This window comes from Emydura macquarii, unplaced genomic scaffold (genome assembly GCF_026122565.2).
Source record: "Emydura macquarii macquarii isolate MOO-44397 ecotype Brisbane River unplaced genomic scaffold, CSIRO-AGI_Emac_v2 contig_1876, whole genome shotgun sequence".
In the NCBI taxonomy this organism is placed as follows: domain Eukaryota; kingdom Metazoa; phylum Chordata; order Testudines; family Chelidae; genus Emydura; species Emydura macquarii.
In genome coordinates, this window is record NW_027132013.1 from 14,009,678 (window position 1) to 14,022,770 (window position 13,093).

Genomic DNA, 13,093 nt, shown 5'->3' on the forward strand with positions numbered 1-13,093 from the left:
TAATAGTAGCTTAGGTCCAAGTGCTCATGGGTCCCAGTGGATTCTCCATCACTGACAACTTTTAAATCAAGATTGGATGTTTTTCTAAAAGACATGATGCTCTAGGAATTATTTTATGGAAGATCTATGGCCTGTGTTATACCAGAGCTCAGACAAGATGATCACAATGGTACCTTCTGACCTTGGAATCTGTCACTCTTAGAGGGCGAGGCAGCCTGTGATATGGGAGAATTGAGCTTCTCCCGACCCCATGACTGGTGAAGAGAGGACATCTAGCTCTACACTGCACTCCCATACACTTAATACCTTATTAGTGGGAAGGGATTATATGCATTTTACTGAGATAGCCCCTGTCCCTCTTCCTTTGCCTTTTCTGTCTAAGATTGTCAGTATAAATTGGTTCTAACTGAATAGAAAAATCACCCCACCAGGCTTCTGTTAAGTCCATTTGATCATATTCTCCATCAAGCAGATCACTTCAAGTTAATTTTGCTTATTTCCCCATACTCCTGTCATGACAGGGGGAGCAGCAGCAATTGCTATATACGCTGAGTTTCATACGTATCCATTCTAACCTCATTTTAATAAAGACACAGAAAATACCATCCCAGTTCAGACCAATGCACCATCTAGTACAATATTCTGTGTGACAGTGCATAGTACCAGACACAGAGGAAGTTGCAAAAAAATCTTATAGAGGACAGTTAATCTGCCCAGGAGAAGAAACTTCCCCTAACTTTTGTCAGTTAGTGGATGGCTTATGCTCTAAGCCAGTGGTGTTCAACCTTTTTCCATTTGTGGACACCTACAAAATTTCAAATCTAGGTGTGGACCGCTTTGGAAATCTTAGACATAGTCTGCAGACTTCCAGGAGTCCGTGGACCACAGGTTGAAAACCACTGCTTATGGTAAGGACAATCTTTTGTAGACCCCTTAGACATAGACCACGGACCACAGGTTGAAAACCACTGCTCTAAGTCAACAGGGTATGATATTCCTTATGTTTTGTTTTTTATCCTGTGTAATATAACTGTAGATGTGTTCATTATCTATGTAACTGTCTACTCCTTTTTTGGCTCCTACTAAGCTCTTGGGATGGTTTAGTTGGGGTTGGTCCGGCTCTGAGCAGGCGGCTGGATTAGATGACCTCCTGAGGTCCCTTCCAACCCTAATCTTCTATGATTCTATGACTCAGTACTAATTACAGTGAGTTCCATAGGTTAATTATGTATTATGTGGAAAAAACAAACAAACCAAGACCAAAATTATGACACATAACCTATTTGTTTTATCAGTTAGTCATTTGTTGGTTTTCAGTTTCATCAAATGTCTCCTTGTTCTTGCATTATAAGAGAAGGTAGGTAAGATTTACCTTCTTGTTACTATTTGTTACTTTATGCACCTCTATCATGTTTCTTCTTATTTGCCTCCTCTCTAAACAGTCAATCTTCTTTTCAATCTCTTTCTTAACACAACAGTCTCTCCATACCTCTAACGAATCAGTTATCCCTGAACCCCATCTATTTCTGCTATATCCCTTTGAAGACAGGCGATGAGCACATATAGTTAATTTTATAGTCATATTGTTATCAGAGCTAATCAAACGAGTAATAAAAAAAATTTGCACAAAAATTTGAAAAGTTCAAAACAATTTTCATCCCAGTTTTTGAAAAGGAACAATTTTTAATGTATTCAAAATTTTCATGAACACTTTTACTCAACATTTTTTATTTTCCTTCCCCTTTTTTCTTTTCCTACTGTTTTTCCTTTATTCATTTTTTACTAAAAAGGAAAAAAAGAAAAACTGGAAACTGAAAAAAACTCTGTTTTTAGTTTGGAGATTTTCATTGAAAGACAGAAAATTTTGAAAACCCTTACATTTCCTTTAAGGAAAGGCCATTTTTTGATGAAAAAAATTTCATTAGAAAAATTTTGAATGGCATTAATTATATTTTAGTATCATTTTCTGTCCCAATCTTTTTGCATCCTAACATTTTGTTTGCTTTCTTCACTGTTACTGTGTACTAAGTACTACTGAGCTATCTGCCATCACACTGCCCATTCTTTTACGTCATCTACAAATTTTGGTAGCTCATTGCTCACCTGATTTCCAGACCGTAAATATATAAAACAACACTAGACCTAATATGGAACCTCGAAGTACCCAACTGTTAACCTTTTGCCACTTTGACAATTGACCATTCATTTCCAACTCCTTGATTTTTGTCTTTTTAACCGTTTCTAATCCATGGTGGAACTTTTTCTCTCACTTCATGACTACACACTGATAACTATCTGAAACATTTACCTTTGGGCATGAAAGAGTTTTCTGACAGGACTGTACCTGATGGTGACTTCTATGCATGTGAGAAATAGTTTGAGCACAGAAAGTTCAGTTGATTTTGTAAACGAGTGAAAAAAATTCATTTCTTATTATAAAGAAAACATGGCACCCTTTTTCCGAATCTCTCTAGAGCTGAAAGAATGAGGCATTTAAATGTGGTCTGTAACTAACCATCAGAGCATCCGGGTGAAATCTGATCTTCATCTGATTGAGTTAAACAAAGTCCCCACGTAATCTACTGTGATCCGGACCTAAATTCTATAAAAAAATTCTGCTGCACTCTGGAGGAAATTCTCAAAATTCTGCACTAGCTTCAGACAATTTTTAAAATGGAAGATTTTATTGAGTTAAATATGAAAATGGATAACACAATCATACAGTAGATCCTTATAATTTATTTTGGTGTAGTCACTGTATTTTGTGCTGCCCATACATATTCAGTTTATCGTATACCACAGACTATCATCTTTACGTTAACAATCCATTTAAATGAATGGAGCATTTCATGATTCTCTGGGCTATTGTTATGGACTGTTTGGAAAAAGCAGAAATCAGTGCAATAGGTTTCACATTCAAGGCTTTCTTCACAACCATAAAGGCCAGAAACTTTTTTTTAAACAAACAAACAAACAAACAAACAAAACGCTAAGATTCTGGAGCACAATTCTGTGACAACCTTTGCCGCAATGAAAAATCAGAATACATAGGTCCCTGGTTACAAACCTTTGAAAAATGCATGTTCTTCATGCACAGTACTTTCTGCACAGGGTTTGTCACAGAGTTCCCAAAGTGCTCAGCAAAGGAAGGCAGCACGGTGCATATGTGCCTGGCTAATATAGCTGGCCAGTTAAAGTGTAGGGGAGGCTATAGCATACCTGGAAAGGTTCAAGGGTGGGAGGCTCTGCTCTTATTCACCGAGTCATTCCTAAGACATACAGGAATGATGCTCCCTCCTGTGGACCTTCTATGGTGCTTGAGAAGGATGTTCCAAGCAGTGTCCAACCAAACAGTTCCAGATTAAAAGATTTTCTCATGTGCTTGCCAATCAGCTGCAGCCAATACAACTTCAAAACCTGAAGTTTTTCTTTATGGTTTTTCTAGTCTCTTTCAGTTACATGAATCTCAATTGTTACTTGTAACAATGTAGGTAAATTTTCAGACACAAGTGTGATTTTTAATTGATTTCCCTATAAACTCTTTGTCCCTGCCTTCAAAGCCCTGCACAACTTCAATCTGGCCTACTCATGTAATACTTTCCCCGCAATACTGCCAAGACCTGAAATTCCATTTGTTTTTTATCCTCTCTCTCTTCAATCGCCATGTTTTTTCCAAATTGCTCCTTATTTATATAATGACCTGCCAATCCCAACTGAGTGAGTCACCAATCCCTCATCATTCAGACTGTCTCCAGATTCACTCCTTCCATGATGCCTAGAAGTAGTGAGTTACTTATGTTTATATATAGAAATAATCCCAACTCCAAGTTACACCATTCAGGGTGTCCAGTGCATCTCGTCTTCTGTGTGTCTGTCTTTTAAATTGTAGGCTCTTTGGGGGAAGGATTGTCTTTCCGTTTTATACACATAGTTGAGCACACAGTTGTTGTGACAAACAATCAATAATACACTGGTCCATGAAGACAATAAAATTAGCATAAGCATAAAAGAATGAAAAAACACTATATGATGTTATGCTACACATGCTTACCCAAGGCTTTTGAACTATTGTATGTTGTTTTATTGTATTATTTGAGAAAGTCTGTGATAATGTAATTAGATTATTGAAATGTACGTGTACAAGGGACAAGAGACAAAAGTAACGTGTTACATGCAACCTTAATTCTGGCATTTTCTGTATTTACTGGTCTTGTAATAATATGCTAATGGAGTATCTGTGGAAATAATCAAATTTCCACCTTGAAGAATTTATTATTTATACTGCAGTAGCAGCTAGAGACCTCAACCACTCTGGGATCATACTGGGCTAGCCACTGTACAACTATACAAAACTATAAGTTTTGCCTTAAAAAGCTATTTAGAACCCAATTTCTTCTTCCTTGTATATCAGACATATCTTATTACAGGAGATTGTGAATTAAACACTAGATATGGTGGACTTTGTCTCAAACCAATCAACCAACAAAGTACATGGATAATGATGTCTGGGGTTAAATACCAGTCTAGTGCAGAAAACAACTCACTGAATGCATTCCCAATTAGTATTACTGTTGTGGGATGAGTGGCAGCAGGACAGAGTGAGAGACTCCAGGAAGTTTAGAAACCTCTCCCATATCTGTGTCCCTTTGTGGGCATAAATATCTCTGCTGTCCAGAGACCATAACAAGAGGGACCTCTTGGAATTTACCTATCAGCACTAACAATACCCTAAAAACCAGACTTTAGTACAACTTACCATTATTCTTTTCACTGTCAGCTGGTTTCATCTGGATGGGATGGTGCATCTGAAACCCAAAGAAGAGTATCTCAAACTTGATGCATTCATTTTGTACACAACTGTGTCACATTACCCCACAGGAACCAAGGAGTACATGAAGTGAAGCCAACACAGCCATTAAAGAAGGGTAAGACATAATCCCACAGAAATTTCCAGGAAAGGATCCCAGGGTACATTCCCTATCTTTCATATTGATATGCCATCATTCCCCCTGGGTACCTCAGGATGTTCCCCAGATGCACTGCACACAATTCTATGCCATACTTTCCCCCTCAAAACCACCTGAAAATTCCTTAGAGACTTGCTGCCATGACTTGCAACTCAAGTTACTTCCCTTGTCATGTTCTAAAATAACCATGTAGAAGGGCAATGTTTGTGCATCAGTGGAGCTGAAGAGCTCAGAACATGGATAAATGGCAGGACAGAAAGACATGCAGAACAGATGCTTAAAAGAGCATGCCGTCTCTTACCCCTGGGAGAATCTTCATATTGTGGAGCGCATTCTGTGCTTCTAGTGCAGCTTTACGGGTATAAAATGTAACAAAACAGCACCCTGTAACACAAACCCAAAACACGGAAATCAAGAATATTCAATTCCTATGTTACATGTTGGGGTACACAGAGCATCATTTCTACTCCTCAAACATGAACGCTTTGATAGACAAGAGGGTCATGGATGGAAACAGATGGCAATAGCTTAATACTGAATCTGTTTCGAATAGGACTTCTGGCAAGATAAGTATAATAAAATATATGATGTCTTCAATGACTGGGCCCAACAGTCCCTGTATCACACTCAAACGTCCACAAGTGCTCTCCACTCATTCCAACTGAGCCTGCCCAAGAACACTTTTCTAGATGCATTCTTATTTCTCCAGTAAGAACGGTATTTTTCTGCCAGTGCAAGTTACTGTTCAAGACTGTCATCATCACCACGATCAAAAATACCAGCCGAATCAGGACTGAGCCTTCTCCATACAGACTCTTAAATGCTCCACTTAGCACTGAGAACAAATAATGAACATTCACTTCACTTAGTCAGACTCCAGCCTCGGGCACAGACTCTTGAATTGGAATCTGTCTCCACCAGATGGGCTTAGAGTACAACACAATTATATTCAACAGTTCTCAAAAGACTGTAGTTATTTATACAAGAAGTTACAACTCCAAAATGTAACCTGTAACACAGGAAGCCCCACAGGCTCTTTGTTTATAAAAGTGGATGTAGTTACAAATAGGAAAGTTATGAAGCACAGACAACAGAGTTCAGCCTTATCAGCAGTCTTTAGTCTATACTATCTTTGTCTCCCTGAATGCAGCTTGAAGGCTACAGAATCATAGAAGTTAGAGAGAAAAAAACCTGTAAGTTTTTCTAGTCTGGTCTCTCCTCCTTCCTCAAGCTCTTGGGCAGTGCAGAATTGCAGGTCTGTGTGAAGTGTATTTTCTCACACCCCAATTCATTTCTCCCTCTTCCCTTTTCCCTCAGCAGAGGTTCTGGGTGGCATTTGTGATTTAGTACCTGACCACCTCCATTTCCAAACACACAACTCAACCCCCTCTCTGTGCTGACTAAAAACAAATTGCTATAGTCTTTTGAGAGCATGTGTAGAGCCCTGTGTGGATACAAAAAATGTGGATCTGTATTCATAAGAATCACCTTATATCTGACCTGTGATCTGCACTGGGTCTTTTACCTGTATCTGCATTGCACCTGCAGCAACACACTATCAAACAGTGCCTCTCATGAGAAGCATCTGTGTATGTACTGTCTATAAGATCTCAAAGGCAGGGAAGTAACGGTCTGCAGCTCATAATCAATGAGGCTGCTTCCCTGCCTTCAAGATCCTATATTTCCCCTCTCCTCCTGTATACAGATAAAGGGGAGATGATAGATCAAGGTAAGTAGCAAAATCTCCCATGCTTCTATTGCCCCAGTTTAACCAGCCAAGCCATTTAGGAAACCTCTCCTGACTTCATTATTGCATCAGGTCAAGTTGGAGAGGAAGGCAGCTGCTTCTGCAAAGTAAAGCAGCTGCCTCCCTCTCCAACTGACTTGATACGGCAATGAAGTCTGGAGAGGTTTCCTAAATTGCTTGGCTGCTTAAACTGCAGTGATAAGAGCATGGGGATTTTGCTGCCTGTCTTGATCTATCACCTCTCCTTTCTCTGTATACAGGGGATGGGGGAGAGGGAAGACAGGATCTTGAAGGCAGGGAATCAGCCTCATAGGCTATAAGCTGCAGACAGCTGTTTCCCTGCCTTTGAGATCCTATATTTAAAGCCTTGCATGGATATAAAATTTGTATCTGCATCCAATCCATGATCCACTAAATGGTCCATGGATATCCATGGATGTGCAGGGCTCTAAGCATGTGTCATTCAGAGATGTGTTAAAGAGTAGGTTATTGTATTCTGTCTTGCTAGTCTCAAACTGTCAGCTACTCTTGGGAATGGATACAAGAATCAGAAGTTAAAGATAAAGTTTCTTTTTCTCCATTCCCCTGTAACCAAAACAGGATTGTTCCCTATTTGTTCAATTTAATTCTAAATATCAACAGCTATGAGGATCCACTTCCCATAGGTGATTTTTCCACAACCTAATAGACCTCTACAAGGAAGTTTTTACTGATACTCAGCAAAATTTACCATTTCAAGAAACTTACCAGAAATATTAAATAAAAAGCATATATTAGTCCCATGTAAATATCCCATAGCAAATCCCCCTCTCACAAGTCAACTGACCAATGTTTAAGAAAACTACTTAGTTGGCATATACAAAGCATATCTGTGAGCTGCATCTGAATCTTCCTTCTCAAAGTGCTTTACAAACTCATTACAGGCATCACTCGCCACTTCTGAAATGGAGCTACCTCTGGGGTGAAATATAGCTGTTGCTTGACAGTACACAGAAAGTCTACACAGCAGTTAACATAGGAAGAGAAACATATTGCATCCAGCTGAACTGCAGGGAACTGTAATTACTTGATATGAAATTTGGCAAGGACACTGGGGTTAACAAAAGAGTTCTATGCAAACTCCAGCTGGCACAGATGACCAAGACTTTTGTTTTGAATCTCATCCATAATACGACACCTCCAGTGTTACAGTCCTTCAGAAGAGAGATCTAAACGTAACGAAGAGGATACATCCCTCGGGCACTTGTTTCCCTTGGTGTCTCCCATTTGTCTGAGCACCCTAGCCCAATTTACATAATGAGATCACAGACCACTGTATGACCACATATGGATGCAGATGTACTACTAGAACACAAAGGTCATGCCTGCATGTGTGTGTACGTATACATACATCTATAGTTAACTCATTGGCATGTGAATAAGCAGAGAGATGAAGCATGACAGAGTGCATGCGACTATAGCTGGGAACTCAAGTATCATCTGAGAAGGATAAAGGTGCTCACCTTTGCTCAGAGGAGGGTTTTGGTTCCTGTCCCGCAGGACATTAATTTCGTAGACAGCACCATACTGTTCAAAGAGTTCTCTCAGATCTTTCTCACACCAACTCCGCGGAACCTGCCCCACAAACATCTTGATGGCATCTAGGTCAGGTTGGTCTGGGTGATCCAGTGTACCATTCATTTTCTTTGAGCTGCATAGGACAAGGAGGAATGTCTGTTACATCATCATCATCACTTTGTCCAGATGAATCCTTCTTCCTAGGCACAAACTAACATTACAGCTCCAAACAGCCTGCTTATGATGCTGTGGAAAGAGGTCTCTTAACAGCGGTATTTTAAAAGGACTCCTGCACATGCCAAGCAAACTAAGAGAACATTTAGATTCAGCAACCACTCTCACTATAGAGCTCTGTGCTTGGAGACCATCTTTGCCCTTCTAGCTCAACCTCTCCCACTGCTTGCTCCTACAATATAGTAAAAAACCCTGGATTTGGGACATCCAAGTCTTTTCTGTAAGTGATTAGAATGTCATTTCCCATCACTGCAGAACTGGATACAAGAAAAAGCTGGACTGGGAAGGAGCCAAAACCTGGTTTATGTACAAACTACTATTATCAGCATACAAACTATAAAAATGACCGAGGGGCCAGAAGATTTCTGTTTAAATTTGACAGTCTGCAGGTCCCTCTTAAGATAAGGAGAAGTGACTAGAATGAAGACACTGGAAGTTCCATAAGAGGTACACAATACAGTAAGATTGTCATGGGTCCAGAGAGCTCTAAACTACATTCTGGGAAAAGACTAGGTCAGGCTTTGGCTGAAAATGAACACATTTGGTCCCAGAGGATGATCATGAGCTTGAAATACCATCATTTTGAGAAAACTAATGGATTAGCACTGGGGTCCAATTACGGTGGGGAAATCATTTAGCAGAATACAGTAAACCAGATTTTGAATATGGGGGTCCTCAATAGGCTTTTAGGTCATCTCTCTCTATCTCTACCTTTATGACCTGTTTACAATTAGTTGTGATACCAGTGCTGTCAAACAGCGCCCCAGCAACTGATGATCCTACATAACAATCTTCACTGGCTCCTTATTTTTTAGATACTGAAAGATGAGTTTTGCTATCAATATCAAAGGCTTTAACTAATACTGGGGTAGTTTCTCTGGGAGATTGTCTGAAATGATATCCTGCTATAGCAGTGGAGATTAGCAAGGTGAAACTGCTGACAATCCCTATGTATAATCTAGAAGGGCGAAAGGAGGGGCCAGTGACTATGGCATGATTTCCTCTTTCCTTCCACACAGTGTTGAAGGCCATGAGTGGCCTTCTTCTGGGCCAGTCTTTTTATTTTATTTTTTTACCGACCCCTTTATTTACTATACATTAAGGAAGACAATGTATTTATTATACATTAAGGAAGGTCTTTTATCACCAGGGACTTCTTTAGGAAGGGTGCTCATTTGTGGTCATGTTCTTCCACAATGTTTATTAAGAAGTCTTTAAGAATAGGAATTTAAAAAAACAAATTACCAATCAAGTTCCATTAAATGTGGACTAGGGTGTTTATTATTTTTTATTATGTGTATTCAGGCATCTCTTCCAACTTGCCATGTGCTGGATCAGACACACAAGAAAACAGCTGTTAAAGTGCTCCCACATTCCAAGAAGGGTTTGCGCAAGGCTGGGAAGCATAAGGCTCTTTACTCAGAGAATGCCTTTTGCTCCACCAGAGCTCCCACTGCAAGGAATTAATGCCTTTCAAAGCATCCAGAAAACCCACTTCCTTTTATTAAGGGGTGAACTACACAATGCTAGAATTCTGACGAGGAGCAACTGAGAGGTGTACATTATCCTGCAGCAGTTGGTTCCAGTTCTGGTGTCACTCCCATGAGAAGCTCTAAGAAGACATTGTGTCTCCTGGTAACTAAATCCACATGATCACCATATGACTTCAGAGACCGTTCAAAGATCATTCAATTCCAATCTAAAAGGGAGCAGTCCGAAAGCCATTCAGAAGGGAAGAATCTTAATCTCCTAACACTGCAGTTCAGTCACTGGTTTCAGACCATCAGTACAGTGATCTGTACTGGACTCTGTAAGGAGCATCACCAAGTAGCTTTACCCAGAAGGGGTTAACTGGTTTCAGAGGCAATGAAGAAGCATTCTGAGTAGGAGAAAAATCAACTGTAAACAACTTCCAGGATTTCTTCTATAATGCAGCTCTGAGACTCTCTTACCCTTTCACATCTTCCTCCAAGGGGAGTACATTAGGTAGCAAAGAGACTTCCAAAGAGGTAATATCAAGATAACAGTAGAAGCAGAAAAGCAGATATGAAGATACAAAATACTTACACAGGACTGGCATTCAAGGAACAATGGTCCACCATCATCTCTGGGAGGAAATCCAACTTAAACGCAGCCATCACCTCTGTCTGCCACAAACCACTAAGTCAACGTACTGTCTAACCACTAAACAAAAACTCCACTTCCTAAAGTCCTGCAGGTCTTAACACACCAAGCCTCACAAAAAACACTCAAATCATAGAAGCAGGATCTCAGGGAGACCAGCAATAGACATCAGAGAAATAGGCTGGACTGGGAAAGGCACATGGAGCCGTGGATTAAAAGGGGGATGTGACCATGTGAAGGGAGGCTCAGCTCACTACACAATGAAAGTGCTGATGCACTGGGCTTGTTTTGTGCAATTTTCCCTGGCGAAGCAGTACTGACTGCTCTGTCAGATAAACAGAGTGTCAGATCGATGAAGATAGCAGTGGTTGACAGAGCAGAAGGAACATAAACTCTAACCTCACAGCCCCCAACAAACTCCTCCCCAAAAATGCCAGCCTAAGGCCTTGAGGTCCACTGATAGATGGCTCTTGAACCAAGACTCTCTTCCAGCACCTTAGTGTTGATACCTCCTAGGGTCAACACAAATCCAGGTGTGGCTGCTGGCTTTTACCATAAAAAGTTTCAGTAACTTGCTATACAAGGAGGCTTGACCACTCAAAATCTCCTTATCTATAGAGGAGTGCCTGCTCTGCCTACACTCCCTCTGTTATGGGCCAAAACACATGCAAGTCTCACACAAAAATAATACTATTTTGAACATACACGCAGAGTACATGGAATGTGATGGCAAGAACAGGCAAAAGTGTCTAGTGGTCATAGCAGGAAACAGAGTCAGTACCACCGCATGCTATACTGGCCAGTGCTACAGATTCATTATATCATTTTGGAAAAGTCAGTTGATCATAATGCACCAAAGATAATATATGCTGACCTACTGAGGTTGAGAGGTTTAAATGTTTGTAAAGTGCTTTGAGATTCTGGAGAGAAAGGCATTACAGAGATGCACAGAACTACTACAACAAACACGAAGACAAAAGACCCCAGTACTGAACATGCTGGGAAAACCAACCAGTACTAACTTGAATAGAAACATTTAAAACCAAGTATTTGCCTATAATGCACAAGAAACAAGTGCACTCCATTACTGTGTTAACAGCTGTCCCCCACTACCTTGCAAGAATCACATCCCACTCGCTACTTCTGTGAAGTGATGAAAAAAGAACTGGGTCTCACATACACCAGTTTCCTAGTTTGGAAACTGCAGACTTCTTATTACCTTACACTCAAACAACACATTAGCTCAGAGCTCTGCCCAAGCTGCTCTCTAAAGCTTGCTCCTCTCTAGAAAGCTCAGGAGACAATGTGGTTAAACCAGGGGAAGGTGGGGTTTCCTTCCAATGTCTATGTAGTTCTATCTCCCTAGTGGGGATTCCTTCCAATGTCTATGTAGTTCTAAAGCTTTGGGCTGCAGACTCCAGGTTTTAGCAGCCAAGGGATAGCAGAACTCGGTCAGAACAAAATACTTCCATCCAGTCTTCCCAAGCAACAGGTGGGGCTGCCTGGCCTTTCTGTTCATTGCAGGATGGAGGGGAGCTGTTGTAGCAACAGATTCTCTTGGAAGATAGATTTTATAAGAGGTACTGAGATTACTGAGAACATTTCACAGGAAGAGTTTGATAATCATTATGGATGACTCCTGCCATACCCTCCCATCTTCTTTCCCAAAAGAAAGGCTTGGTTCATTCTACTGAACACAAACCAGGTAATAGTTTAAAGTCAAACTAGTTTGAAATCCCTTCATTGGCATCCTATTGCTTTCCATGTCAAGTTTAGATTCCTTGGTCCTACCTTTCAGGCTCTGCACAATTCTGCTCCTCCTACGTGTCAGCTCTAACTCTGTTTACTCCCACTCTCCCTCTTTTCAACCCACCCAAATCTCTCTGCTAGTATTCTTCTTCCACTCTCAGCCCTGGTCTACACTATAAATTAGGTCAACCTAACTCAACTTGTGCCAACATAGTTGTGGCATATGTATAAACCAAAATTTGTCTCCAGCTGATGTAAGCACCCGGTTATACGGAAGTAGTAACACTACGGCTTCCTGAGCTACGCAGAGCCATGGTCAACCTACTTATGTCAAAGCAGGCAAGTATAGACACTGCATTACTTGTGTCAACCCTAACAGTCCACCAGCAACTATCCCACAATGCCACTGTCCCCGTGATAGTGACCATTTAGGTCATAATTTTGATCTCCACTGCTCAGGGGCCACAGAGACCAAAAGACTGCCCCATCCCCAATCTTTAAACCCCTCGTATGTTTTTGAAATGCCATTTTTTGATTGCCCACTTTGATGAGCACACCTACCAGCTTACCTTTATTGCGTGCATCTGACCATACTCCTACCTAGAGCAGGCAAAAAGTCATGGATGTCCTCTTCCTGTGGGGGAAAGGAGGCTGTGCAAGCACAGCTATGGAACAGCCATAGAAATATCAACATCTATTTGCATATGGCACACGG

At 40.6% G+C, this 13,093-nt stretch overlaps 1 protein-coding gene across 3 annotated transcripts in view; it reads right to left on the reverse strand.

The window, feature by feature from the left end:
- The window catches only part of CELF1 (CUGBP Elav-like family member 1), an 81,618-nt gene that overhangs the window by 27,441 nt on the left and 41,084 nt on the right, over positions 1–13,093 (reverse strand). For all 3 annotated transcript variants that reach the window (XM_067557718.1, XM_067557716.1, XM_067557715.1), the window contains exons 3-5: positions 8,217–8,404; positions 5,269–5,351; positions 4,757–4,805 (exon numbers count right to left, since the gene is read on the reverse strand). In XM_067557718.1, coding sequence (XP_067413819.1) covers positions 4,757–4,805; positions 5,269–5,351; positions 8,217–8,394 — 310 coding nt within the window. In that variant the 5' untranslated portion in view covers positions 8,395–8,404. The remainder of the gene's footprint in view (positions 1–4,756; positions 4,806–5,268; positions 5,352–8,216; positions 8,405–13,093) is intronic.